Here is a 25,984-nt window from a genome sequence, read left to right as displayed (position 1 = left end):
GGGAAGAACAAAAGACAGGCAGGAAGACAAAGATAAGCTATGTTCCTCTGTTTCTAGAGTAAAGAAACAGACCGAAAACCAACAGCCCTGATGCGAGGTGAGGGACATGAACCCTGATACAGACGTGGTTAATAGTAGAAGAGCCAAGGTATAACTACTACATAACAATACCCTGGACTTAAGGAAGTCAACTTAGGGCCTCAGAAGGTGCATTTGTGTGTCCCTTTCCAACCAAATATCCTTCTATTCTCACCAACCATTGTTAGATTTCTAACAGTCTAATTTATTTTGATCTTTGTCTCAGGACCTTCAACAGGGTTCTAGCACACCACTTCCTGTTTGCCCATTCTTCCTCTGTTGACACTGATGTTCTAGCTTTTAATTACTACCAACAACCCTGCTATAGATGGGCCTGTAAGGACTTTCTGTGCTTTTACTCCTCCAGGAATTGGACTACAGAGGAAGTGAAAGTTTAAATTAATAAGAAACCTCCAAAATTTTCTTGTGATTGTGTCATTTCACATGTCCACCAGCAAATCATTGAGAACTCCAGTTGCGATGACATATGTGGACAATGCAGTACTGTCAGTCCTTGATTTTCACCATTCATACAGTTGTAATTTGCATTTCCCTGGCAACCGATGATGGCCAAGTCCTTTTCATATATAAGTGGCCTTTCTTATATCTTTCTTTGAAGTGTCTGTTGAAATCATCTGCCCATTTAAAAAAATTCTCTTAAGCATAACTCTTAAATTTGGATCTAGTTTATCAATTTTTATATTTTGCCTATTTGCTATGAAAAATCAAAAGAGCCAGGATAGATGCCTGGATAGATGGCATCCAGGTGGGAAGTTTTGGTTATTACATATTAATGGCAAGATATTTGCTTAGGTACAATAATCCTTAAAGTTTGGGTTTCAATTTTTGCTCATGCATAGCAAAGACACAGCTATTACATCTACAACTTACTGTTTTAAAAGCAAGGAAAAACTGATAAGCATTTATCAAACTTTGCAGGGATAAGACACAGACAAACATCATTATATAGTTACCTGGACATCCTAGATCTCAAGACCTCCCAATTTTATGGGCAGACAATTTCTTTGATACACCTGTTTGTTTTTGTTTTTCAAGACAGGGTTTCTCGATGTAGCTTTTTGCTGCCCTGGACTTGCTTTGTAGACCAGGCTGGCCTTGAACTCACAGCTATCTGTCTGCCTCTGCCTTTCTATGTATGGGATGGATCAAAGGCGTGAGCCACCACAATGGGCTTCTTAGATACATTTTTTTTAAACACACACACACACACACACAACGTTTTAAGATGATTATTTCTGCAAACTTGATACAGTGGCAGAATTTAAAATCTGTCTTCCAGAAATATTCCAGAAGTGTTCCTGGACATGTTCTAAGTGGCAGGTCAGTCAGACAATAATTAACTATAACTGGCCCTCCTGCAAGCTTTGGTGCTCTCAGAATGGCACTCAGAAAGCACGATTATGTTTCCTTATCTTTGAAAGCATCAAAAGAAAAATTAAAGAAATTATTTTTACCTGGTGTCTTTACAAATTAAATGAACTGTAGCCAGTATCAAGAGAAAAAAAACTTAGAAATTACTTTTGAAAACTATGAGTTACATAGTTAATTACCCAAACAAGCAAGGATTAATAAACAAATTCCCTCAAATTCACCACATTCTCACTTAAAATATTCTGATACATGGAAAGAAGCAAACTATCACTTTGGCAGAGTCTCCATTCATCTAACCGGATACAATTAATATTTCATATAACATGTAAGGAACACTAGGTTCTTAATCGATTATATTGATTAAGGAAAAAGTTCAATGCTAATGTTCCTGAAGGGGAAAATGGAACAATCTGTTACTTTACAAGGGAGTCATGAGTTCACAAACTTATGGCCACAGACCTAAGGGCAGCAGCCTAAATGGCTTTGATCATTCCATGCAGTACATGAAGGAAAAACAGGAAAAGGGAGAAGACCCCCAAAGAACACTAGCAAACCCAAATGTCAAGCAACAGGAGCACTGGGACACAGCTAACTCGGCTGTACCACTACCATGTTGTCACACTGTGACTTCTTCTACCTATGCTGAAGAGACAGCAGCATTTCCTCAGTGGCCTAGCAGATGCAGGTGTCCAGAAGACTACAGTTTGTATGGTGTTTAATGGGAATGGATAGCACCACTTCTCTAGGTTACAGCCCCATCAGTGTCTCCCTCTGAAAGACACTGTGAGTTAAGTGGAAAGCTGTGGTGGAAACAGCCCAGGTCCCAACAGTTGGAACCGTCTTATCATTTGCTTCTATTAACTTTTAAAAAAGTGTGTGGATTAAGCAATGAAGATCCAACTCAAGGAACTGAAATCAAAACAATAACCTTTAAACTTCTCACTAGACAGACCTAATTAGCAGAGCTCCAATCCTGAGGCCAAAGAGCATAAAATACTATAGAGCTCCCACCTCAAACATCTAAACACAACCAATTCTAAATGTTCATCATAAAAAAAGTTGCCAAACATTTGTATATTTCAAAGCTGTTTCTCTTTCCTTGGAACTAACTTGATACTCATGGGAGAATGGGCAATGTATAGTATAGCATGAGAGCGGGGTCTACTCTTGAGATTTCCTGATGACGTCATCAATAGCACTTTACGATGATCGGTGACATATTAAAGAAACAAATTAAGATCATCTTTTCCAAAGCTGGGCATGGTAACACACACCTTTAACCCCAGGACTTAGGGAGGCAGAGGAGAGGGGAATGGCTGAGTTCAAGGCCAGCCTGGTCTATAAAGCCAGTCCAGGACAGCAAGGCTACACAGAGAAAGCCTATCTTGTAAAAAACCAAACAAACAAATAAAAAACCCAAAAAACCCCAAACAGAAACAAACAAACAACAACAACAAAAAACTTTCCCATTAAGAAAGAACAACAATAATCTTTTCTTCATTTTAAGCCTCTGAGCATCAGGCCCTAAAATGAGTACAATGACAGTTCCATTTCACTGTTGGGAATGAACTGAAAGACATCAAAGACGCAGTAAGTCACTTGCTGGGACTTGAGTCCACGTAGAGCCCAATGTGCCTGTGCTCTGAGCAGTATATAAAAACATATTGTTTAGAAAATATCATTTTCTTATGTGTCTGCTCACATGAGTTTATATGCCCTACAGGCTTTCAGATGCTCTTGCAGGCCATAAGAAAGCACGGGGTTTCCTGGAACTGGAGCTACAGATGGCTGAGGCACCTGGTATGGGTGTTAGTAGCCAAAACTCAGATCTACTGCAAGAGCATTACTTAATGCTGAGCTATCTTTCCAGCTCCAAAGTATATTCTTAAGAACAAACATTTTCCTTTAAAAGAATTGAAATTCTCCTCACATTCCATGGGGCACAAGAAATTCCATAGGGATCAACAGAGGTGAGCTGATGTTTAAAAAACAAAACCCACAGATAACCCTGAACTTCTAAACTGGCAATTGTAACCAAGAAGCGTATGTGTAGAGGGCACAGGTATATTTACTTTATCTAGAATTCTGCCTCTTCAATGTCTCTCTTACTGAATAATCAAGATGTTACTTGGCTCCAAGGGACACACAATTAAATGTCACCACTGCAGCTGCTCTATTTTCTGCTCACAGTTCTGAAAACTAAAACTAAAACTAAAAAAAAAAATAAAAAAAAATAAAAAAAAGGAAAGGAAAGGTGTTGGGGGAGAGGGCCCGATACAAATGTCGAATTTAATTAGTGAGCAAAAGCCCAAATTCTTGCCCAGAGGCCCATTTTTCCTGGAATATGCACTCTTTCTTCTTGTGTGAACTTTTCATTATAAGGAGACATCTTTATAACACAATAACTCTATCTATGATGTAACTGCTATAACATCGCTCCTGCATTAGAACAGGCAGCATGCCCAAATAATGTTGTTTTAATACAATTTGTGTTCAGCTGAAACTACATCAACTGGGTCATTCTGAATTTGATCAATGTGAATTAGTGTCTGACTGAGCTAAACCATTTGATCATTTCGAAATGATCAATGAGAATCATAGATAAAAGATTTTTCATGTACATTTGGCAGGTTAGGTCCATTCACACAGCACTAATGTAGGTTTTAAGTATACATTGGTAAGCATGAAGGACAGCTTAGGGAATCTGTCAGCAGCAGACACCACTACACAGCAATGGCATATAACATTAGTCCTTTTGATAAGATGAGTGATTCAATAAGGCAGTTGGAGTCCTGTAAAGCTGCCAGAGCTCACCCTCAGAGCACCTAGAACAAACAGCAAGGCACCACTGAGCAGCTCCAAGTTCTGAAATCACTTTTAATTAAAAGTTTAGGTGGAAAAGTAAGTAACATAAATTTACCTGACTAAACTTCTAAAAGAGATTTAAGACTATTAATCAGAGCAAACCCTGTACCTGCCATACAATTAGTCCTATTAATCTAATATTTCCAAATTAAAGTCACATTGGCATTTGGGCACACTGGCTTGGCATCTAACAGAATTATAAATTTGCCAGTTAAAACCTTATTTAATTATTTCACAGCCAGTTAAGCAGGATCTTTCAAGCACTGTTGCTTACAATTGTCTGCGATCTAAGCTGTTGCGATAGCAGACAAGGAGAAGCACTTGCTGATACTAGTCCCGTAAGGTCTTGCCCACATCCCAGAAGAAACTGAACAGTACAATCAAATGGATCCCCAAAGCCCACAGACATATTAAACTTAAAGAGTTTTACATGGAAGAAATTCTCTGAGTAGGCAGTGATACTCACAAAGCCCATTTTATCTGTACAAGTTTTGCATAGCTTTTCAGATACTCTAAAACCACCTTAGCTTTATTCCTCCAGGCTAGCTAATCTTTAATACTTTATGAGGCTAGCCCACGCTTTTCCCCAGGAGCCTAGATTTCTAAGTAAGGTCGATGACTTCATTCAAGGATAAAAGTGAAGCTCCTCCTGCAATGTGGCACGCAACTGGCTATTATTACCCACACTCGTGCAATCTCATACAATCACATTCCTTTACAGTGTTTTGCCATTCAAAGAAGATGAAGCCAAGTTAGGAAGCTCAGTCTCCAATGAAGCCTTTACTTTCTATCTCTTCCCTCCTTTAATGAAAGATAGAAATCAGTTATTTACTATTTTAAGAACAGCCTGGAAAGGAAGTATCAATCAATTCTAAAGTGCTTTCTATGGCTTTGCACTGTCTTTAAAGGAGAGTACTTTATGTTTCTTTGGTATGTGCTTTACACTTGCTTGATCATTGCTTTAAAAACAGTCTGTGTGTGCACAACATTGGAGCATTCTGTTTTCTAGATGCTGATATATGAATGCTGATCACAGGTCTACCAGGGAGAAGCAGTTCTGATGTTGACTGGGAATGGGGTCCCACAGCACTCACTGCTCTACTGAGACACATCTCTGAGAGCTATACTATCCTGAATGCTTTGTGCACTTAAATCCTGGTTAGATTATGGACAGACTCCCTTGGGTCCTTATTTCTCCTACTCTTCTATTTGGGTGCCCTAATTCCATATATATAGATTGTGTACTCCTTTGGCACATAGATTTTTATTATTATATTCAAGTTATAAAACTAACATTGAGCATTTTACTTTGTGCTAGACTTGTCATAAGCATTACATATACAATCTTCTTTGGTCTCAAGCACACTAGGCAAGAACTCTACCCACTGAGCTACACTCCTAATCTTATGTAGCATTGGTTACTTTAATTAGCTGTAAAGTACAGAACACAATTTTCAGTCACACTCAGTAGCAGAATGCACCACGGGGCCACAGTTAGCATCTTAAGTTGCTCTACACTGCAGGCAGTAAGCGACTGCCCACTACAATAAATGTGCAGTAGTAAAATCTCTTCTTGCACCATGAGACTTCCAGGAATTGAATTTGTGTTATGAGGCTTGGTGGCAAGTGCCTATACTTGTTGAGCTATCTTGCTGACTCCTGATTTATGTTTCATAGCTAGAGACTTAAAGCTATTATGGAGAAAAGTAGCCAAAGAAAAAAATTAAATAGTATAAACTGTTCTTAAATTCTGTAATTCTCAACAGTATAGTGGCAATAACATTTACAGTATCTTAGGGATGTAGCTCATTACAACAGTGATCTGGATTTTTGAAAGGATCTTCATTTGAAAAGCTGATCTTTTTTGTTTATCTTCTTTAGGTGTCTAGATTTCAGTATGTTTAGATCAATCCTCACTTAGAAAGACAAATTGGATGAACATTGGATGTAGGAGAAAACAAGTAACAGGACAAGAGCCTACCACAGAGGCTTCTGAAAGACTCTACCTAGCACTGTATCAAAGCAGATACTAAGACTCATAACCAAACCTTCTGCAGAGTGCAGGGAATCATAAGAAAAAACAGGGAGTTAATATGACCTGGAGAGGACAGGAACTCCGCAAGGACCAAATATATCTGGGCACAGGGGTCTTTTCTGAGACTGTTTCTCCAACCAAGGTTCATTCATGGATATAACCTAGAACCTCTGCTCAGATTTAGCCCATGGTAGCTCAGTCTCCAAGTGGGTACCCTAGTAAGGGAAACAGGGACTATTTCTGACATGAACTCAATGGCGGGCTCTTTTACACGCCCCCCGGGGAGTAGCAGCCTTGTTAGGCCACAGAGGAGGACTTTGCAGCCAGTCCTGAAGAAACCTGATAAGCTAAGGTCAGATAGAAGAGGAGGAGGACCTCCCCTACCAGTGGACTTGGAGAGGCGCAGGGACGGTGAGATTCGGAGGGAATGAGGGAGCAGGATACAGCTGGGATATAAAGTTAATAAACTGTAACTAATATTAAAAAAAAAAAAAAACAATCCTCAGAAGTAGAATCACTGGGACAAAGAACATGCTCATTTCAATAAGTCCTGATATATCAATATTGGTTAAATGTGGATCAGAATGTTTGATATTTTTAATATTCCACTCAAAATGTAATAAAACTTTGTTTTAAAAACAACAACAACAAAGAGAAGCTGATCTTTTCTTTTGTGATGTAGCATAGATCCCACCTGCCCTCCTCACAAACACACAGAACACAACAGGGCTGGGTCACACTGCTGCTTCTAGAGATGAATGCCACATAGGTGAAAGTAGGAACACAGAAGCCCCACTAATTCTCATGTGCCCAAATAGTTTACTGTGCACATTCTAGCTGAAGACCGAATCATAAGCCAGTATTTTTAACTGGCCCTGGAATGTCTTGGCAGAAGGAGCTGACATGAAGGTATTAGTCATGTGCCACTTCACTTTTTTTTTTTGATGCCTTCATGTGAGCCCCATTTTACCCATATAAAATTACCCTTAAAATGGCAATGTAAATAGTATCCATTTCCTGCAGTCAATCAAGGTGCATCTCAGTCAATCTCCTCTAGCAAACAGAATTCACTAAATGTTCTTCTGTGTTCATGGCTTAAGTGAGACTGTTGAGTTCAGGTTCAAGATGGTCAGAAGCTTTAAAGAGAACCTCACAGGAGCTAAACAGGTGTGTGGACAGGAAGCAGCCAGAATCACTGGGCCAGACAAGATGGCTGTTATGTAATAAAATATAGTACATTGCTTTGGAACAGATGGAGGGCTATGACATTTTAAGATGGTCAGTCTTCTAATGGGACACTGGACTCTTCTAAGTAATTTTTAGTCTTTGAAGACAGAAAGCCCCTCTCATAGTCACAAAGCAAATCAAAATAGGGCACTTGGGGATGCTCAGCTCAGCAGAAAATGACACAGGTACAATAAGAGCTTCTTTCTACAGTATGAATCCTAAAGCCTCTTCATAGAGTGTGAATGAAACCTGCATTTGTTGGCACTGGATTTGGGGAAATGATATAGTCTGAAGGGACAGTTCACAGACTACCCTGCTGACAAAACACAAAGTACTGGAAGGCTCCCAAACTGCCTTAAAAGATAGAGAATTCACTAAAAAGTCTCAGAGAATTCACTGTAAGTGAAGGTCAGTTAAGGTTCTTCATTGCTGGGAAATGGTAACAAAAAATTAGCCAAAGGAGATGTCTAGGCAGTCTGGAGAGACCCAAATGCAGAGTTGATAATGCCCGCAGGGCCAGTCACCTGGCCAATGACATGTGACCATCTATTCACAACGCTGCTAGCCAGGGGAGCATACCCATGCTTTAGCACATAGTCTCACTGAGGTCTCATGATTCAGTCTTTGGTGTCTTATCACCCCATACCATATGAGCTGGGGAGCCTGACATAAATAACAGTTTCTACTACGAGAAAGGTTCCAAGGATTTAGAGGTTATCTCTCAAGGAGCCTGATGCAAATCTGAACTTGCCTATGGCAAAGGCAAAGCCTTAGTCACCAGTTAGGCCAGATCCAACTGGATCTTATAAATGATATTATGTCAGATGGTAAGAGAATGATGCTACTGGAGTTCTGTTCATAACTAAGTTTGAGGAGGTCCAATTTTCTTATAGAAGCCATCAAAATACCACATGAGTGTTTTGACCATGGTTTTCTCATTCTTACTTTCCAGTAGTCAAGTCTGGAATACATGGCAGGATTGCTCAGTGGAGTACCTCAAGAATGATTTTTCTCATCCCAAACCAGACATTTCCTTCTAGAAGAATCAGCATACCAGTTTTCTAATCTGCTAAACTCACAATCTTGGTTCTTTTACCTCGTCTATCCAAAGAATGAAGAATTCAACTGTCATTCTTAACTTACAATTTATGTACTAAAACCCTAATGCCTGTTACATTGAAATGTGACTGCATTTAGAGTATGTAAAGGCGTGACTGAGGGGTAGTGCTGATGGCACATCCTAGCATGCACTTGGGAGGCAGAGACAGGAAGATCTACAAAGCTTGAACCAGTTTCCACAAAATAAAAAAAGAAAGAGAAAGAGAGAGAGAGAGAAAGAGAAGGAAGAAGGAAGGAAGGAAGGAAGGAAAGGAGGGAGGGAGGAAGGGAGGGAGGGAGGGAGGGAGGGAGGGAGGGAGGGAGGGAGGGAGGGAGGAGGAAGAAAAGAAGAAAAAAGGTGGGTTCTAGAGATTAGAAGATGTGTACAAAGTGAAGACACACAGGAAGAAAGTGGTCATTTGCAGGCCATGGCGAGAGGCTTCAGAAGAATCTAACCCCGAATAATGAGTGGGGTCATCATTCATTAAAGCCTGGAGCTTAATCCATTAGACAGTTATTAATTCACATCCAATCTTAGCAAGCATTTTGCATGAGTCTTCTTTTAACTGCTGAGGACTCCCTCTTGGTACTTTTGATTCTTGTTTCTTATATGTCCAACCAAGCCTCACACCTACCATTAGATATCTATTCCTACAACACACTGGAGTTAAGGCACTCTTGGGCTCAAACCCCTCCCATTGAATTCTTAGTAAATGAAGACATAACCTCAGCCTGGCAGATGGCGACCTGTGACCTCTGCAGCTCTATCTTGTGCTAATAATCTCTTGAGTCAAGCCATTGATCTTCACTAAAGTTGTCACCCACTAACAAAACAGGAACATTTTCCTTCCGGACATCTTCCTCTTCCACCTCCTCAATACTTTTTTCATTTCACAGACAAATGATATATCCTTTATGAAGACTCTACAGATCATTTAGTCTGCATCAGTTTCACTTAAACTTAAGTTATTTAATAGTGACTATTCTATAATGAAGAAATATCCAGAATGCCAAGTAAAAGGCTCCCAAAGTATGAAAACAAAAGGTTTTAGAAATGTGACTATCAAGAGCAAAGATAAACAACTACAATAGTCCCCCAGCCCCCCCCCCAAAAAAAAAGTGTAACTACAGCACTACTTTTCAGTATTAGTTCAACACCCAACCTTTTCCATAAATTTGTTGTGGAAACAGTATCTTATGTATCTCAGGTTGAGCTTGTTTAATGTGGTCTCAGGGATAGAATCAGGGTCCTTGTTCATAATAGGCAAATGCTCTACCAAATGTATGTCCCTAGCCCTTTACCAAAAGTCTCTTCCTCTCTAAGAATGAGACCTGTGGCACATATCTGTGACTGCAGCACTTGTGTGGTAGGAGACAAAAGAACTAGGAATTTAAGGCCTGCTATCATAAAAGTCTGAGAGTAGCCTGGGCCACACAAGACTCTGTCTTCAAAAAATAAATGAGACATTGACTGATTGGTTGAATTGTGCCTCAGTCTTAGAGATTTCTTCCATCCTCCCAACCCCTCCACCTTCTTTTTTTCACTAAGAAAGATAGAAAGTTTCCATCTATTTAAATATACTTCAAATGATCTTTAAAAAAAAAATCTAATTTTAATCAACATTAAAGTAACACAAACATCCATTACCATACAAACCACACCGAAGCAGAAACTAATAATTCTACCTTAAGGTTTAATCATTTTATTAAACACCTATAAACAATGTGCAAGGAATAAGGTCAGAGCTAAATGTAATCTTTAAACTAAATCTGTCACAACATCTTTTTTTCTTCACTAATTTGTACATGTGTTACTAGCAGGGGTAAAATATCTTCTTACCTAATATGAGAACTGGTGGTAAAGAAGAATGAATAAGGCTGGGGTCATGGGTATTTTGATCCACCAATTACAGAATATTCACTTAGATATCACAAGGTAACAGATGTAGCAATTTAACATCACCTTCATAATCAAGGGCAAGATACAGTCTATGATTTAAATGTGTTTAAGGTACTTGTGAAGAAATAAAAATAGATTAACTGTAAGAAAAGAGGATATCCAAATTTGGTCCTGCCCACCATTTTACTACATAAAAGTGAATGTTTTCTGTGTTCCAATTAAGAAAGGTGGTATCTACTACAACCTCCATAATTAAGGCCACTCTATGCTAGCTATTATTCCAAGTGAAAACTCTCTTACCATTTCCTTCATTTTCTACTTAGTTCATAAAATGGGTTAAGCAGCAACAATCTTTAATCAAATGTTTCAAAAAAGCAGACAACATGGCTACATCCCAACCACCCAGAAACACTTCCACGCAATCCCTAGCCCAAGCACCACAAGGGCAAGTCTGATGCAGAAAGCAACTCAAATGAGCTCTCATCGGAGGAGGCCAGCACAGGGTGAAGAACTTACTTGAACTTGGCTTCTACCTCTTCAGCAGCTTTCTGATACTCCTCGGTGGTGACTTTGTAGAACTCTGAGCTCTGTGGACAAAGTTGACAATGTTTTCACTATGCAAAAAGACAAAATGTTCTGAAGACTTACAATTTTAAAAAATAGAAGCGACCTTGTTGCTTGCAGGCACAGCAGAAGTAAGGGAATTTCTTTTTTAAATGGTTTAAATAGTACTTAAATACTTAAAAAAGTACTTAAATAGCTAGACAGGCACTAATTTAAATGGCAGTACTGACACTGGTACATAAATATATGTGTATACAGATGATCATACTATTAATTCATCATTGTTTGAGCCTTCTGAGAAAACTTCTAACATATTTTTGAAGGATGTCTTAGAACTATCTTATGTGGTTACCTAAGGCTAGAAAATCAAAAGATTCTTAAGCTCAAAAAACAAAATTTACACACATTCACAGTGATACATAATATTTTGTGTTCTGTATGAATGTTAGCCAAGCATGAGGGTACATGCTTTTAATCTCAGCACTCAGGAGACAGAGGGGAAAGTTAGTTCTGAGCAAGCCTGGTCTATATGGCAAGTTCCAGACCCTTGTTTGGAGGACAGGGAAGACAGAGACAGAGACAGACAGACAGAGGCAAGGCGACTGATAAAACAAAGATAGTTTGTTCTTTCATTTTCACATGAGTAATAGAACCTCAACATTTGTAACAACATTTAAAAACAAAAGGCAGACTTAATAATCTTAGCATAAAAAAGGCTGTGCTATTTGATACGAACAATACCAGGCAAGGTGCAATAGCAAACCAATGCCTTTCCCAGCATAGCAGGACTAAAATCCATCCATTCTGACTAGCTGCTTGCTGCTCTGAAAGCAATCTTACCAGAGGGGTTGGCATAAATGACCCATGAGCGCTCAGATTCAATGGAGCATACTGAAAAGGACTGGGCAGTGAGAAGGATGCAGCACAATACAGGGCCCTATTGTGTGCTTTCACTCCCTAATCACTCGGGTTTCACACCCACAGCCTGGGTAGCTTATTTTTTAATAAATCATTGTTGGTTGGTAAGAAAATGAAAATGAAAGCCTCCTCACACTGGTGACCCCTTTGCATTTAACAATCCGGGTCGCCCAATGACAGTCACATCCAGGTTTCTAAGATGCAGATAAAATCAATAGGTATGTGATTAGACAGCAGACTAGGGTGGCTGGAGCCACGAACAGGTCACCATTTGAGATGATGAATGGCTCTCTATCAACCTCCAGTCCTCTACGATGCTAACATTTACTATAATCTTATTTGGGCTACGATTTATCTTTCTTGCACCTGATCAATAAAGATGAACAGAACAGTTGTAGGGATCGATTGTAATTTTTTATCATTTTCAAGCACAAAAGTGCATTTCTGACACGAAGACAGTATCCTAAGTGCACTGCCTCTGCAGCTTAAAAAGTGCAATCTGAGTGATCAGCTACACTCTGTGTGTGGAGAGGTGTTAATTCATCAGTAGGCTCAAAGCTATCAAAAAGCAATTTGTCTTCTTGGATACTGTAGCTTTAAGCTGGTCACACCTCTCCATATGCTTCACTTAAAGGATTTCCTTGTGTTCTACTGCACTGTTTGTCTCAAGCTTTTCCTGGGAAATTTTGTTAAAAAACAGAGAGAGCAACAAAAGCAGCTACCTGTCTGTCACTAACAGCATCAGAACAGTTACTAACTGTCAAATGGGCATTATGTCACTGATACTGGAGACACAATAACATCTTGGGTAATATGTTTCTTTATGATAAATGTTAAAACTTTAACATCTGGACAGGACTATGCTGAAAATTCTGGTTTTCTGTGACCCTGAGTCAGTCTTTCAGCTTCCTCTGCAGTATTAGTAGCCTGTAAAATACTGATGATAATTAACACTACTTATATAGAACCAAGCTGCTGAAGAAATCAGGTAAGATAGGCAAGCGGGCTGTAAAACCTGGTGAATATTTTGTAGAGTATGAGAAACATCTGAATAAAATACTGGGTTGGGGGTGACTAACATGGATAATTGCATTTTGGGAACAAATCTTAAATGATCAAAAATAGTACAGCGTTCTAATGAGAATAATATGCAGAAGTGAGAATTTTACTACAGTACAAATCAGTGGCCTTCTGTTCCCTCTGTGATGCCGAAGGAAAGGAAAACAATTCCAGCCACAACTTCTACTTTGATGAACACAGAGCAGCTGTGCCTACGGTTGCTGCCAAGCTTACTAGAGATTCCTCACTTTAAAGTTATAGGTTTCAGTTTAGCTCCAAACTTCCATCTCAGTGACCAGCTGCCTATACTGCGTAGATCTTTCTAATGACAAAAAAAATACCAGGGTGGCAACACTACATAAATATTAAGTATACTCAAGATATATAGGTAGTATTTAATTAATTAAAATATTTAATTACTCAATCAACACTAGATCCTTATTAGCCCAATAATGTTCACTCAGGAATTAGACCCTTGAGAAATTTTGAATCTAATATTAAAGAAAAGCAATTCTAACAGAAGGCAACAGAATAAGTATGGATGCTGTTACTAAAGCTCAAAAGATCTACTCTGGCCTCAGAGAAGATATATGAAATATCCACTACTCACTAAAAACCAAACCCCAAATCCTCAATATATCTGCAATGGGAGAAAGGATGAATACTGGGTGTTCTGATGGAAATGTACACAACAGAGGAGAGTCACCTTCTCGTGTGGGATTGGTGCTTTGAGTTCTGCCCTCTCTTGCCTTCTTTTCCACTGTGTGAAACACAACAGAAAAGGGTTTTGCCAAATGGCACACCATTATGCCGGACTTCCCAGCTCCCAGACATGGGTGTTCTGATAGAGCAGCACAAATTGGGCATACTAAGAGATTTTAAAGCTCTCCAAATAACTTAAACAATATATCCCTTTAAAACACACGAGCAGATAAAAGAACTCATGAGGGAAACTAGCAAATGATGAACTGAACAGTAATGAAAGTACATCACATTAAGCTTTTTGTGACATAGTTACAGTATTTATTTTAAAGGAACATTTGTAGCTTTGATATTTATATTAAAAAGAGAAGAGGTCTGGAGAGCTGGCTTAGAGATTAAGAACACTTGCTGCCCTTAGAAAGAACCCAGGTTCAGTTCCCAGCATCCACATGATGGCTCGCAACCACCTGTAACTCCAGTTTCAGGGAAACTGATGCCTTCTTCTGGCCTCCACAGACACCAAGCACACACATGGTACACAAACACACCTGTAGGCACATCAAACTTACAGAAGACGAAGACATAAAAGTAAACAAGATAAAGAAGAAAACAGGAAACAACCTAGGAACCTGCCACAGAGGGCCTCAGAAAGCCTCTGTCGTGCAGACTGTCAAAGCAGATACTGAGCCTGATGCCAACTGTCGGGCAGAGTGAATGGAATTTTATGTAAGAAGTGGGAAATAGTAAGAGCTGGAGAGGACAGGAACTCCACAAGGAGAGCAACAGAACAAGAAAATTTGAACACAGGGAACTTCGCAGAGACTCATACTCCAACCAAGGACTATTCATAGAGATAACCTAGAACCCTTGCACAGATGTAGCCCATGGCAGTTCAGTGTCCAAGTGGGTTACATAGTAATGGGAAGAGGGACTGCCTCTGACATAATCTGACTGGCCTGCTCTTTGATCACCTCCCCCTGAGGGGCGAGCAGCCATACCAGGCCACAGAAGATGACAATGCAGCCACTTCTGATGAGAACTGATAGTCTAAGATCAGAAAGAAGGAGAGGAGGACCTCCCCTATCAGTGGACTTGGGGAGGGGCATGCATGCAGAAAGGGGAGGAGGGGTGGATTTGGGAGGGGAGGAGGGAGGGCTTATGGGGGGATACAAAATGAATAAAGTGTAATTAATACTAATAAAAATGTGCAAAAAAATAAAATAAAAATAAAAAAACATGCACACATATATGGAGAAAAGTTGAAGCTACATGGTAGAATGTAATTATGTGTTTTGGAAAAATGCAAAATAAACTGTTGATTATTCTTTGACTGGAAGCAGTTTTGTGCTGGTGGCAAGAAGGGGACAGAAAGGCAGGATGCCAGAAAGCAGGAGACACAAAGGTGTGGGCTCTGCTCTACTCCTTTAAGGTGTGAGGTGTGAGTATGTAGCTAGACTTGTTTGTGTTTCACACATACACAAAAACTGCACTGCTTTGTTCTACCCAAAGAGGCAAATTAACAATAAATGGTATAATTTGCTAGAGTATAAAAGTATGTTTGAGGAAGAGGTACAGGCTGAGTGAAATTTTAATCTTACAAAATAAGCCACTATAGACATTTACTAAACAAATCTGTTTGTCCTACATATTTATCCTTCCTTCCTACCTACTTACCTACCTACCTATTTATTTATTTCGCTGCAAAATTAGAGTCACTTAAAGGGCAGAAAATAGCAGGTGCTCACATCTCACTCAGCATCACTCAGAGCACAAGTAGAACTTTACAATCCCACCACACTTGTAAACAGGCATGCAGTCACAGTTTTAAGTACACTCTGGGCTTTGTGTGTGTTTGTGTATATGCAGGTATGCTCCTGCAGAGGCCCAGAGATTGATGGTGGGAATTTTCTCCAATATGACATTATACTTTTTTGACGCAAGGTCTCTCATTGACTCCCCAGTACTCTAATTATAGAACAGTGGGCATATAGGTGCTAGAGGTCCAAACTATGACAGCATTTTACCAATTGAGCTGCCTCCCCAGTCCCTAAACTCTAGCCTATACTACTATTCCCCCAGGTGTGCTCCTTCTCTGTTTTAGGAGCTGACCTTGGACCCGGTGTAGCATTTCATTGTTACAACTGAGTTTCCTCTAGTCCTCTGGTTCCTTTGGTTTTGCTTATCTACTTAAGCTTGGCATTTCTGAAGGACAGTGGTTAGGTATCTGTATACACCTCATGGTAGGGCTTATCTGATATTTCTTCCTGACCGGCCTGAGTCCCATAGAACCAACCTGTCTGTATAGATTCTCTCTGTATAGATTTGAGCCCATTATAACGGGGGAAGAGCCCCGCAGAACCACCCTGCCCTTCTCTGTATGCCAATAGTCAGAAGACCTTTTGAATATGGAATTAAGCAGTGTCTGCAGGGCTTTTCCACAGCAAAGTTACTGTGTGATGTTTTGTAATTCATCACTTGCACAAGATGCCTGGAGACTTTTGTCCACTGACTTCTTTCTTTTTTTTTTTTTTTTTAAGTTTTCTTTATATTTACATTGGTGTACACACCAATGTGTGAGGGTGTCAGATTCCTTGGAACTGCAGTTGCAGACAGTGTGAGCTGCCATGTAGGTGGTGGGACTTGAACCTGGGTCTTCTGGAATAGCTGCCAGTACTGCTGAACCATTTCTCCAGGCCCTCGTCCATTGTTTTCTGTATGCACTGCCAGGTCTAGTTAGTCTGCAACCGTGACGAGCGTATTCTGCCGATGCACGTAGTTTTAAATGACATTATTGCATATCTACTCCCCAGTGGTATGACAAGCTTCAGTTCTTTTTTTAAAAATCAATAGTAGAAAACATGTAGCAGATTAAAATAAAAGACTTTTAAAAGAATAATCTCTAAAGAGTTTGCAGCTGTTCTCAGGAAAGAACAGATTCCCCACAGAGTGACTGTGGAATATAAAATGGGAGGCAAGAGGAAGAGGGAAAGGAGGATAGTGAGAGCTGGAGTGGGATAGACCTACGCTAGGAAATACAATGCTTCCTTCTTCAGCTACTAGTAACCAGTGTGCTCAGACTGCAATGGACAGCGGGAGACTCCCCTCCTACTGCCAGAGGCTACCTGCCAAGCTGAAAAGGAGCTGATGGTTGCTGGAGACTGTAGGCAGAAAAGGGTAACGCAGTGGATGGTTTCAGACATCCCCGCAAAAGCTACCTCAACTCTATAGAGGGTTTTCAGAAGGAACCCCAACTCTTTCCCACTATCCTAGGAGTCCCTAGAGCGAAAGACCTGTGGACGTGCTGCTTCAGAGTCACGTGTGGAACACAGTGAATTGCAATGCATGAACCACAGAGGCTGGGGTAAGTGTCTTAAATTACTTTTCTATTCCCATGAACAGCACGACCAGGGAAACCTATAAAACAAAGTATTTCATTTTGGTAATCATGGTTCCAGAAAGTGGGAGAGTCCATGGCCACAATGGTGAAGAGCATGAGCATAGAAGCAAGCATGGTGCTGAGAGCCCCCAATCAGAATTCTGTAAGGACAGAAGTATTTCCTAGCAGGTGCTACCCAGTCAAGGAGGCTGATACTCCTCTGCCACATCATATGGTGGAAGGCCAGGACGATGACAGGGCCTGGGCAGTGTGGGAATGTGGACAGCTAGGCTACTAACTAGCCCAGGAAAAAAAAGGAAATGTATTGTGGCCACCCATGACTGTGATGACAGTCCCCAGGAAGCTGTAGAGAGGACCTTGAGTTCAAAAAAATGCCTAGGCTACAAGGTGAGACCTTGCTTCAAAACACACACACACGTGCACACTCACACACAAACACACACACACTCATGTCTCCCTAACATCTCTTCAGCTTACCACCAGCAAAATGCAATTAACTCAATGCCAAGTACTTTAAAGTGAGAACTCCTCCTGGTGTTAATTTTTACTGTGATTATAAATCTCTAAGAAATGCTGTATTCATAAGCAAAATCCCATGGAATGGTCTATGAGAAATGCTAGTTTAAAGAAAATTCACCAATACTTTAAAAGTGCAACTTCTCTCTTCTTATGGGTTTAAACTAATATTCAGATGTTAAGGAAAGAGAAGTTGGTAATGTTAAAAAATGATTCCAAAGTTGATGCCTGAGAGTATTATTCTTTAATAAGTGCGGAGAGTCAGGAAATCTTATGAAAGAAGTAGGAAATAGTAAGACCTGGAGAGGACAGGAGCTCCACAAGGAGAGCAACAGAACCAAAAAATCTGGGCCCAGGGGCCTTTTCTGAGACTGATACTTCAACCAAGGACCATTTATGGAGATAATCTAGAACCCCTACACAGATGTAGCCCATGGCAGCTCAGTATCCAAGTGGGTTTCCTAGTAAGGGGAACAAGGGCCGTCTCTGACATGAACTGATTGGCCTGCTCCAGGGGGAACAGCCTTACCAGGCCACAGAAGATGACAATGCAGTCAGTCCTGAGGAGACCTGATAGACTAGGATCAGAAGGAAGGGGAGGAAGATCTCCCCTATCAGTGGACTGGGGGAGGAACATGGGGGGAGAAGGGGAAGAGAGTGTGGGATTGGGAGGGGAGAAGGGGAGCTACAGGTGGGATACAAAGTAAATAAACTGTAATTAATAAAAAATAAAAAATAAAACAGGGCATTACACTGAATTTTAAATATTTTTATTTTATGTGTATGAGCCTTTTGCCTGTATCCGTATCTGTGTACCACATTCATTCGTGGTTTCCATGAAGGCTAGAAACAGGAGTTGGAAACTTTGGAACAGAAGTTTTAACACTTGTGAGTGGCTATGAAGGGTACTGGAAACTGAACCTAGTTCCTGTGGAAGAGCATCCAGTACTCTTATACTGAGCCATCTCTCCAACCCTTACTTTGAATTTTAAATATAAGATCAAATAGCTTTTTTATTTACATTTAAAAGTATTTTAAAGTGTGTGTGTGTGACTGTACGTGTGCGCATGTACATGCACACACAGCCTGTAGGTGTGTGCGTGGCATGTAGGCATGTGCACAAAACACAAGTTCCAGCAGAGACCAGAGAGTATTGTATAACCTGGGACTGGAGTTACAGGCATTTGTGAGGTTCCTAACTAGGAATCCAACTCAAGTCCTCTGCAAGAACACTAGTTTCTTAAGTGCCAAGTCATCTACCCAGAACTTACAACTTCATACTGACACAATGTCACACTGACATCCTTTAAATCTGAACTGTACTTCAATTTTTATTCTTATTCAAAAAACAGTAAGACAGAAACAGGTCTCATAAATCCCTAATCTCTAATATAAACAAAATGCTATGAGGTCAAAGACTGCACCTACCATGTCCCCTACAATGCTTCTAAAGAGGTTAAGCCTGTGTTCAATTCCATTAACAGCACAGTCAAGAGTTGAAGAGGCAAGCAACACCTTAAGCGAGAAAGATGTTTGCCCATGTCTCGGTTCTGAAACTCAGGGCTGCTGTCCTCGTCTAAGTATATAATCAGCTAACTGAGTCTTTTCCTTTATTCCTAGCCTTGCTAGCCTCCTTTGGCATTTAGCTTTTTTCAGGGATGGAAGACGGCTACTGCACTCAGTTTTTCTGACCATGTTTTCAGGGAGAAGGAAGGGGACGAGGGGGAAACAGGTGAAATTAATAAATTCCCACTTACACAGTTTTGGCCATCATTTTAACCATGCACAACCCTAGCTGGAGAAAAGCTAAGGAACTGAGGAATTTGTTGTTGTTGTTGTTGTTGTTGTGCTCTAGCTTCTAGAGTAAAGAGAAGAGGAGGAACATGTAATGGGTTTCACTGAACCAATTTATCAAAGCTGCCAGAGAGCTCTGGCGACTGTACAAAGTAGCAGGCTGACTTTACATGTGGCCATTTCAATGTTCCTTTCCAATCTCTCTTAAAATACTAGGTGGTGGTGGCAGGAACATGGAAGTGTTTACCCACCTGATACCTAGGAAGGAAAAGGGAACCAGCCATAGTAGCGTCTAAGTGTGCAATTTGAGAGGCTCCACTCTAAAAGTACACATTAATGAACATACAGACACACAAACTACTCGAAATCTTGAAAATATGTTTTCAGTTTTTAAATGAGATCAGAAGGGAAGGTGGGCACATGCAGCATCCTTGCAGTGCTTTCTCAAGTCTGGTTCCACTCTCTGTTAGCACTGGTGATGCAACCCATAGAATTCAAAATGAACATACCAAAAAGGTCAGAGCAAAAACTGGTTAATTAGCTCTCGATGTTTCATTTACAACATTATGTAACACATCATGGCCAAGGTATAACTAATTGTAGTAAGCTAAGACTACTTTCCAAAGAACAGCTCTGCTCTTTAGTGTCTGCTCATGGACTGTCAGCTAATAGCAAGGAATGAAAGGAGTTAGTTCAGCAGGTGCACTGAGCAACTACCCTTAACCATGAGTCTCTTCCGGCCTATAACTCCTTAGATACAAGCATCACTTGAATGGCTAGCCAATTCAAACGAAGGTCTGGGTGTCCACACAGTAGGGACAGTTAAAACACACATGCTGTTGAGAAGCTTACTTATAGTTTTCACTGTAAGACCTCATCAGTCAGATGTTGGTAGGTATGAATCCCCAAGGCAAAATCAGCACTTAGGAAACGGATGTAAAGCTGCATCAACTACAGCTCAGACACGATTCCAGCCACAAAGCCCCGGCCACTAACTCTGCACTGGTGACTCTTCAGAACTGAGATGGTACCTGATGAAGTAAGTTAGGAGCAAGGGGCATATCTTAGCTCAGAGACTTAGGGCAGGGGAGGCATGGCAATGGGGCTTCATCTGCCATGGCTACAACTTACAGCATGGCGCTTTTTTCTCAGGGTGATCAGGAAGCAGAGATGTCAGGTAGGAACGAGAATGGTTATAACCATCTTGTCTCAACCTTACAGCACTCTATCTACCAGCTATAATTCCATGTCCAAAAGGTTCCACAGCCTCCCAGAAGAGTGCCACCATCTGGAGAGCAAGTGTGAAAACACCCCAGCTAGTGGGGGATCAGTCACAATCAGGCTGCAGGCATCCACAGCAGATTTCACAGTTTATCTTTCCAAAGAATTGCACAGAACCAAGGGGCAGACTTGGCAGAACTACTACACCTTTACCACAGGAATTTGGAGAGGTATACTTCTGGTCCAGTTTATCTAGAGATTTTTACCATTTCTCCGGGGACAGCCATTGGCATTAATGCTGGGCTAAGTCTCTTGTGGTGCACCTTATACTCCGTGGGCTGACAGAAGAATGGTGAAAGGAATCTGAAATTCTTCACAAGGAAAGGGGCCTAGAATCTTAAAGAACCCTTTTATAGACCTTTGAAACCCTCAGCTTTGATTCCAGTCTCCTGATAATTTTCTTTTATTTTGCTCCCCTTGTACCACTGCTCACAACACAGCTATCTAGGGGACATAGAAAACAGATACTTCAACAATGTAGTTAAGGCCAACATGGGTTCAAATTCAGGGTGTATCAGATTCAGTATCCTATTTCTGAAAGGTGCCCTGGAATGGGCTGAGCTATGTAAACAGAGTCTCATTTTCATATTAAAGTGAGGTGTGATCCTATGAGGCCCTATGCAGTCCAGTTGTTGGCAGAGGGCCTGGTTTTCCTTGCAGTAGATGGAGGCTCTTGACCTTTCCACCCTCCCTCCAGCCATGCTTGGATCCCTAGACAATACAAAGAGCTTGAATCTCCACTAGGTTATCATAGCTGTGCCAATCTGAAAAGTGAGATAGACTTAACTTTGTCTTGTATATGCACAAAATCAGAAGGCTAGGCATTTATTCTGATTACTGATAGATTTCTATTAATAAACATGTGAAAATCCTAAGTATACCTTAGGTTTTCTCAGTCCTATTCACTTCAAATCCATGCCATTGATGATTAGAAACTAATGACAAATTTAGCACTTTCTATGGGTTTTAAAATATTATATACAGTAAAAACGGGAGGTGGGGGGTGGGCTACCGGTGTCTTATCCCAAGATTCCTCCTTCCTCCTTCAATAACCCTGGTTTCAAGCTTGAAATAGATCATCCAAACTAAACTTCCAAGCCAGCCACACCAGACAGGACTGTCACATAGTTGCAGCCAAGCTGCTTTTAAAGGGAACTGGCCTCAGCTGGCAGGCAACCTGTTCAGACCTCTTCTTTGCTCCCAAACTCCATTCTTTAGTTTCCAAGGTAGACTTGAGGGGTAAGTGCCTCAACAGTCGTCTTGAACTGCAAACCTACCTTTTGAGGACACTGTTAGTAAGCAGGAGTGGACACACAGGTGCAGAGCCCTCAGGACACTAAGACTACATTTCAGCCTGTGGATGCCTCAAATCCAGACGTACATTAAATAAATGAAAAACACATTTTTTCCCGATTGAAACCACAGAATATGAAGTCAAACTAATCAAGATTAAAAACTAATCTTTTTAAGCCCCAAGATGTTTGCTTTCCTACACCCCATGAATAGCTTCACTAGAACATGGGACGACACTCATGAGGTACTTTCTCCTGGCAGCAACCTTGCTTCTACCTATCACCCCACTTCTGCCTCTCTCCCTTTCCAGCAAAAAGCAAGAAGAATTAAAAAAGAAAATTGTTGCTATGCTTAAGCCTAGCATTCAATCTTACCAGCTTAAAAAAGCCACGTTTCACGAAAGTCTCACTGTCTCTGGGGTACCTTGGTAAAATTAATAAATTGCTTTTGTAATTACCTTCTGAGTCTATCTTTACTGTTATTCGCAGAAGTAACCAAAATATTTGGGCTTTTTCTAGTATTTCTAATTTTATTTCAGGAATTTTAGAAACTTTGTTAATTAGAGCCTCCTGCTTTGTTGTCCTTAAATATGTTTTCTAATTAAAACAGTAATCCTAGATTTACTGACAGCCTTGGCAGTACCCAAGGATAACCTTAGCTAAATTACCCCATACCTCAGTTTCTTCATCTGGGCAAAGAGACAACTGTGACAAAAAGATTCAATTGTCACCATGCTGGTTAGTCTTATGTCAGCTTGACACAGGCTAGCGTTATCAGAAAAGAGGGAACCTCAATGGAAAATATGCTTCCCTAAGACCCAGCTTTAAGACATTTTCCACCCCTGGGGCAGTGGTCATGGATCTATAGAAAAGCAGGCTGAGCAAGCCAGTGAGCAGCACCTTTCCATGGCCTCTGTATCAGCTTCTGCCTTCAGTTTCCAGCCCTGCTTGAGTTCTGTCCTGACTTCTTTGATGATGGACAGTACTGGGGAAGTGTAGGCTGAATACCCTTTCCTCCCCAACTTGCTTTTTAGTCATAATGTTTCATGGCAGCAATAAAAACCCCAACTGAGACAGTCAACTATATTTTCTTTTGCTGATTCTACAAGCACTGCAAGTCTGTGCTAGACATGATGCTAGGAATTTGAAACACCACAGTGATGTAGCCCCACTTTCACAGAGTTCATGGCAAAATGTGGTTGAGAGACATAAATTTAAAAATCCAGTACATGCATAATTAGTGAAGCATTACTGGGCTACAGGATCACTAAAGGGAAGCCTCAACTACTCGGAAGCCTTTGGTGTGATGAGGCCTGAAAGCCCTGTATTTTTCTGGTACGTAACCCTTCATGTTCAGTTCCTGGCTTAGCTATAATTTTATTTGTTTAATTTCCAGTGTAACAATTCAAGAAGTACCTCTGATTTTTCTTCCTTTTATAAAAGTTTGTTCTGATCTCTTTAGCAGTAAGAGAGATCTACTTGCCTTGTGAAATGAGGACTAAGAGGAAAGAAAACAGAAGTCATAAAGCAGACACATGTACAACACACATGTGTGCATGCGCGCACACACACACACACACACATACACACGAGCACACAAAAATGCACATGAGTAGACTAAGATTCTGAAAGCAACAGCTTTAACCCTTTGAGGATAAAGTTTTCATTCTAACTTAGTAGCTACCTATAACAAGGTATTAGCATGAGTCTATAAAATTTTTATAAGAAAAATCATATTGTATTCATTGTCAGAAAGCACTATTCTGGAACTCTTACTATGCAAGAAAGTTGTCTGGGCAGAACAGGGTAAGCCAGTAAATGATGGCTAAACACACAAGCCACCAACACTGACAACATGAATTCAATCACAAAGGCCCTGGGAAAGGAGAGAACCAACTCCTGAACGCTATCCTATGACCTCTGTCATGATATGTGTACCCTGACATGATGCATACAAATAAATAAAAAAATAAAAAAAATCTTAGTACCAAGAAATTGGTCACAATTTCCATGATTACAGTAAAAGTATTTCATCTGTTCTGCTTGTTGCTCTCCTTGTGAGAAACAGCATCACCCGTTTCCACTCACCTTTCAGACTTGGAAATCACACACCTGAGACCTTTCTGCTCTTGCTGTGGTTATGTGTCTCACTGTTTCTCTACAAGGGTGAGCCAAAGCAATTTCACAGTTATCAGAAGGGTTATCAAAAGAATTTACCAGTATGTATTGTGAGACCTGGAGAGTAACTCTTAAATAACTGTGTGCTGCCAGCACAGGCATATCGCATTCTCTCGAGGGCTCTGTGATCCAGTAGGCACCTTGAGGTCACAGGTCTTCCTTGGGAAGTGTTCAACAAGGCAATACTATGTGCACATTTAACCATACACACCGGACGGCTTCATAAAGAAGCTGTCACAGCGGTACTGCCAGCACATCTCACCACAAACCCTAGCTGGTCTCTTCTTACCCCATGAACAGGAACTCAGTAAGTCTAACAAATGGACTCTCTTGTGTTGCTTCAGTACAAGTACTGGTACAAGCCTTTGCACATGGAGCCAACCTGAAACAGGGTTTTGACAGCCTCAAATCATAATTCTTAGTAAAAGGCTGTCCAACTTGCAGCTGAGAATAAAAATGGCCTAACACAAAATTGTGAACTTACTTAAGACATTGTGAGAACTTTTGCAGATGGGCAAATATCAGCCAGGACAAGAGAGGTGCAGAGAAGGTTGATAACATCCAGAAAGGCTGGTCAGTTGAGAGGTGTAAACAATTAGCTAATAAAACCACAAATATAACTAGCTTCCAATTTTTATAGTCCAGCTAGTCTTCAAGAGTGCCATTTATGCAAATGCCCTGGGAACTAGCAAATGTTGTCACCTAACCCAGTACTCCTTGGCTTTATAACATCCTTTCGAACAACTGAAAACATGATGGCACTGACCACAGAAAAACATGAGATCTTAAAGCAAAGATTAGAAGATCTCTGAGCTCATTTGCCTAGAATCTAGGCTGAGAGGCTACATGTGTCTACACTGGCCACTCTTATTGACAAGTAGTTTTCTAGAAGACACAGCAAACAGGTGGAGAAAAGGGAATCGGGGAAGCTGAAGAGGATCTCTGTGTTAGGGATGGAAGACTGACAAGGAGAGTGGAGAAGCTAGGCAAAGCTCACTGTGACCCACTGACTTCACACTGTATGACTCTATCAGATGTTTTTAACAACATGAGACAGAGGTGATCTAGAGAAGCCTGTATCAACAGTTCATTCTGATCCAGAAATTCTACTTATGGAGAATTTCCTGAAAACACAGACATAACAGTTGGGCAGTACTTTGCAATCAACCGAAATCTCATTTGCTTAGAATTAATACCTTTCCAACACTACATCAAATAAGCAGGTCTCCTAAAGGGGGAGCATCACTCTCTACTTCCTTCTTAGGAAATAAGAGAAAATGCAAACTGACCTCAGTGGAGTTATAAGATGTAAATTAATGAGGGCCTGCTACATGATGAAGACACAGCAAGGCACACAAATCTTTAAATGACAACCTCATCACATGCCTACAAAGTTATCTGTGTCACCTTCAGAGGTGGATAACATAAAGATTATGAATGATTTTAGTTATTCCTGGTGTTTCTGAAATTGCTCTGCCACCTGTTAAGTGGTCAATGTTCACTTTTCATTTGCTCAAATACTTACAGACACTCAACTTCTGCTGTGTAAATTAGCAGTAGTGCTGGAAGAGACACTTTTTTTTTTTAAGTAGTTACAAAATGCCAATGCTTACAAACTCCTGGAATTTAACAATCAAATGAAAAATCCCAAGAATGGGACACTGACAATTTCTCCTTTATGTATGAAC

The 25,984-nt window shown here is 40.5% G+C and overlaps 1 protein-coding gene across 2 annotated transcripts in view; it reads right to left on the bottom strand.

Annotated features, from left to right (window-relative positions):
• The window catches only part of Chchd3 (coiled-coil-helix-coiled-coil-helix domain containing 3), a 253,642-nt gene that overhangs the window by 46,394 nt on the left and 181,264 nt on the right, over positions 1-25,984 (bottom strand). For both annotated transcript variants that reach the window (XM_060380219.1, XM_060380220.1), the window contains one exon: positions 11,112-11,182. In XM_060380219.1, the coding sequence (XP_060236202.1) occupies positions 11,112-11,182 (71 nt within the window). The remainder of the gene's footprint in view (positions 1-11,111; positions 11,183-25,984) is intronic.

This window comes from Meriones unguiculatus, chromosome 3 (assembly GCF_030254825.1).
Source record: "Meriones unguiculatus strain TT.TT164.6M chromosome 3, Bangor_MerUng_6.1, whole genome shotgun sequence".
NCBI lineage: Eukaryota > Metazoa > Chordata > Mammalia > Rodentia > Muridae > Meriones > Meriones unguiculatus.
This window is presented reverse-complemented; position numbering and strand designations above follow the sequence as displayed.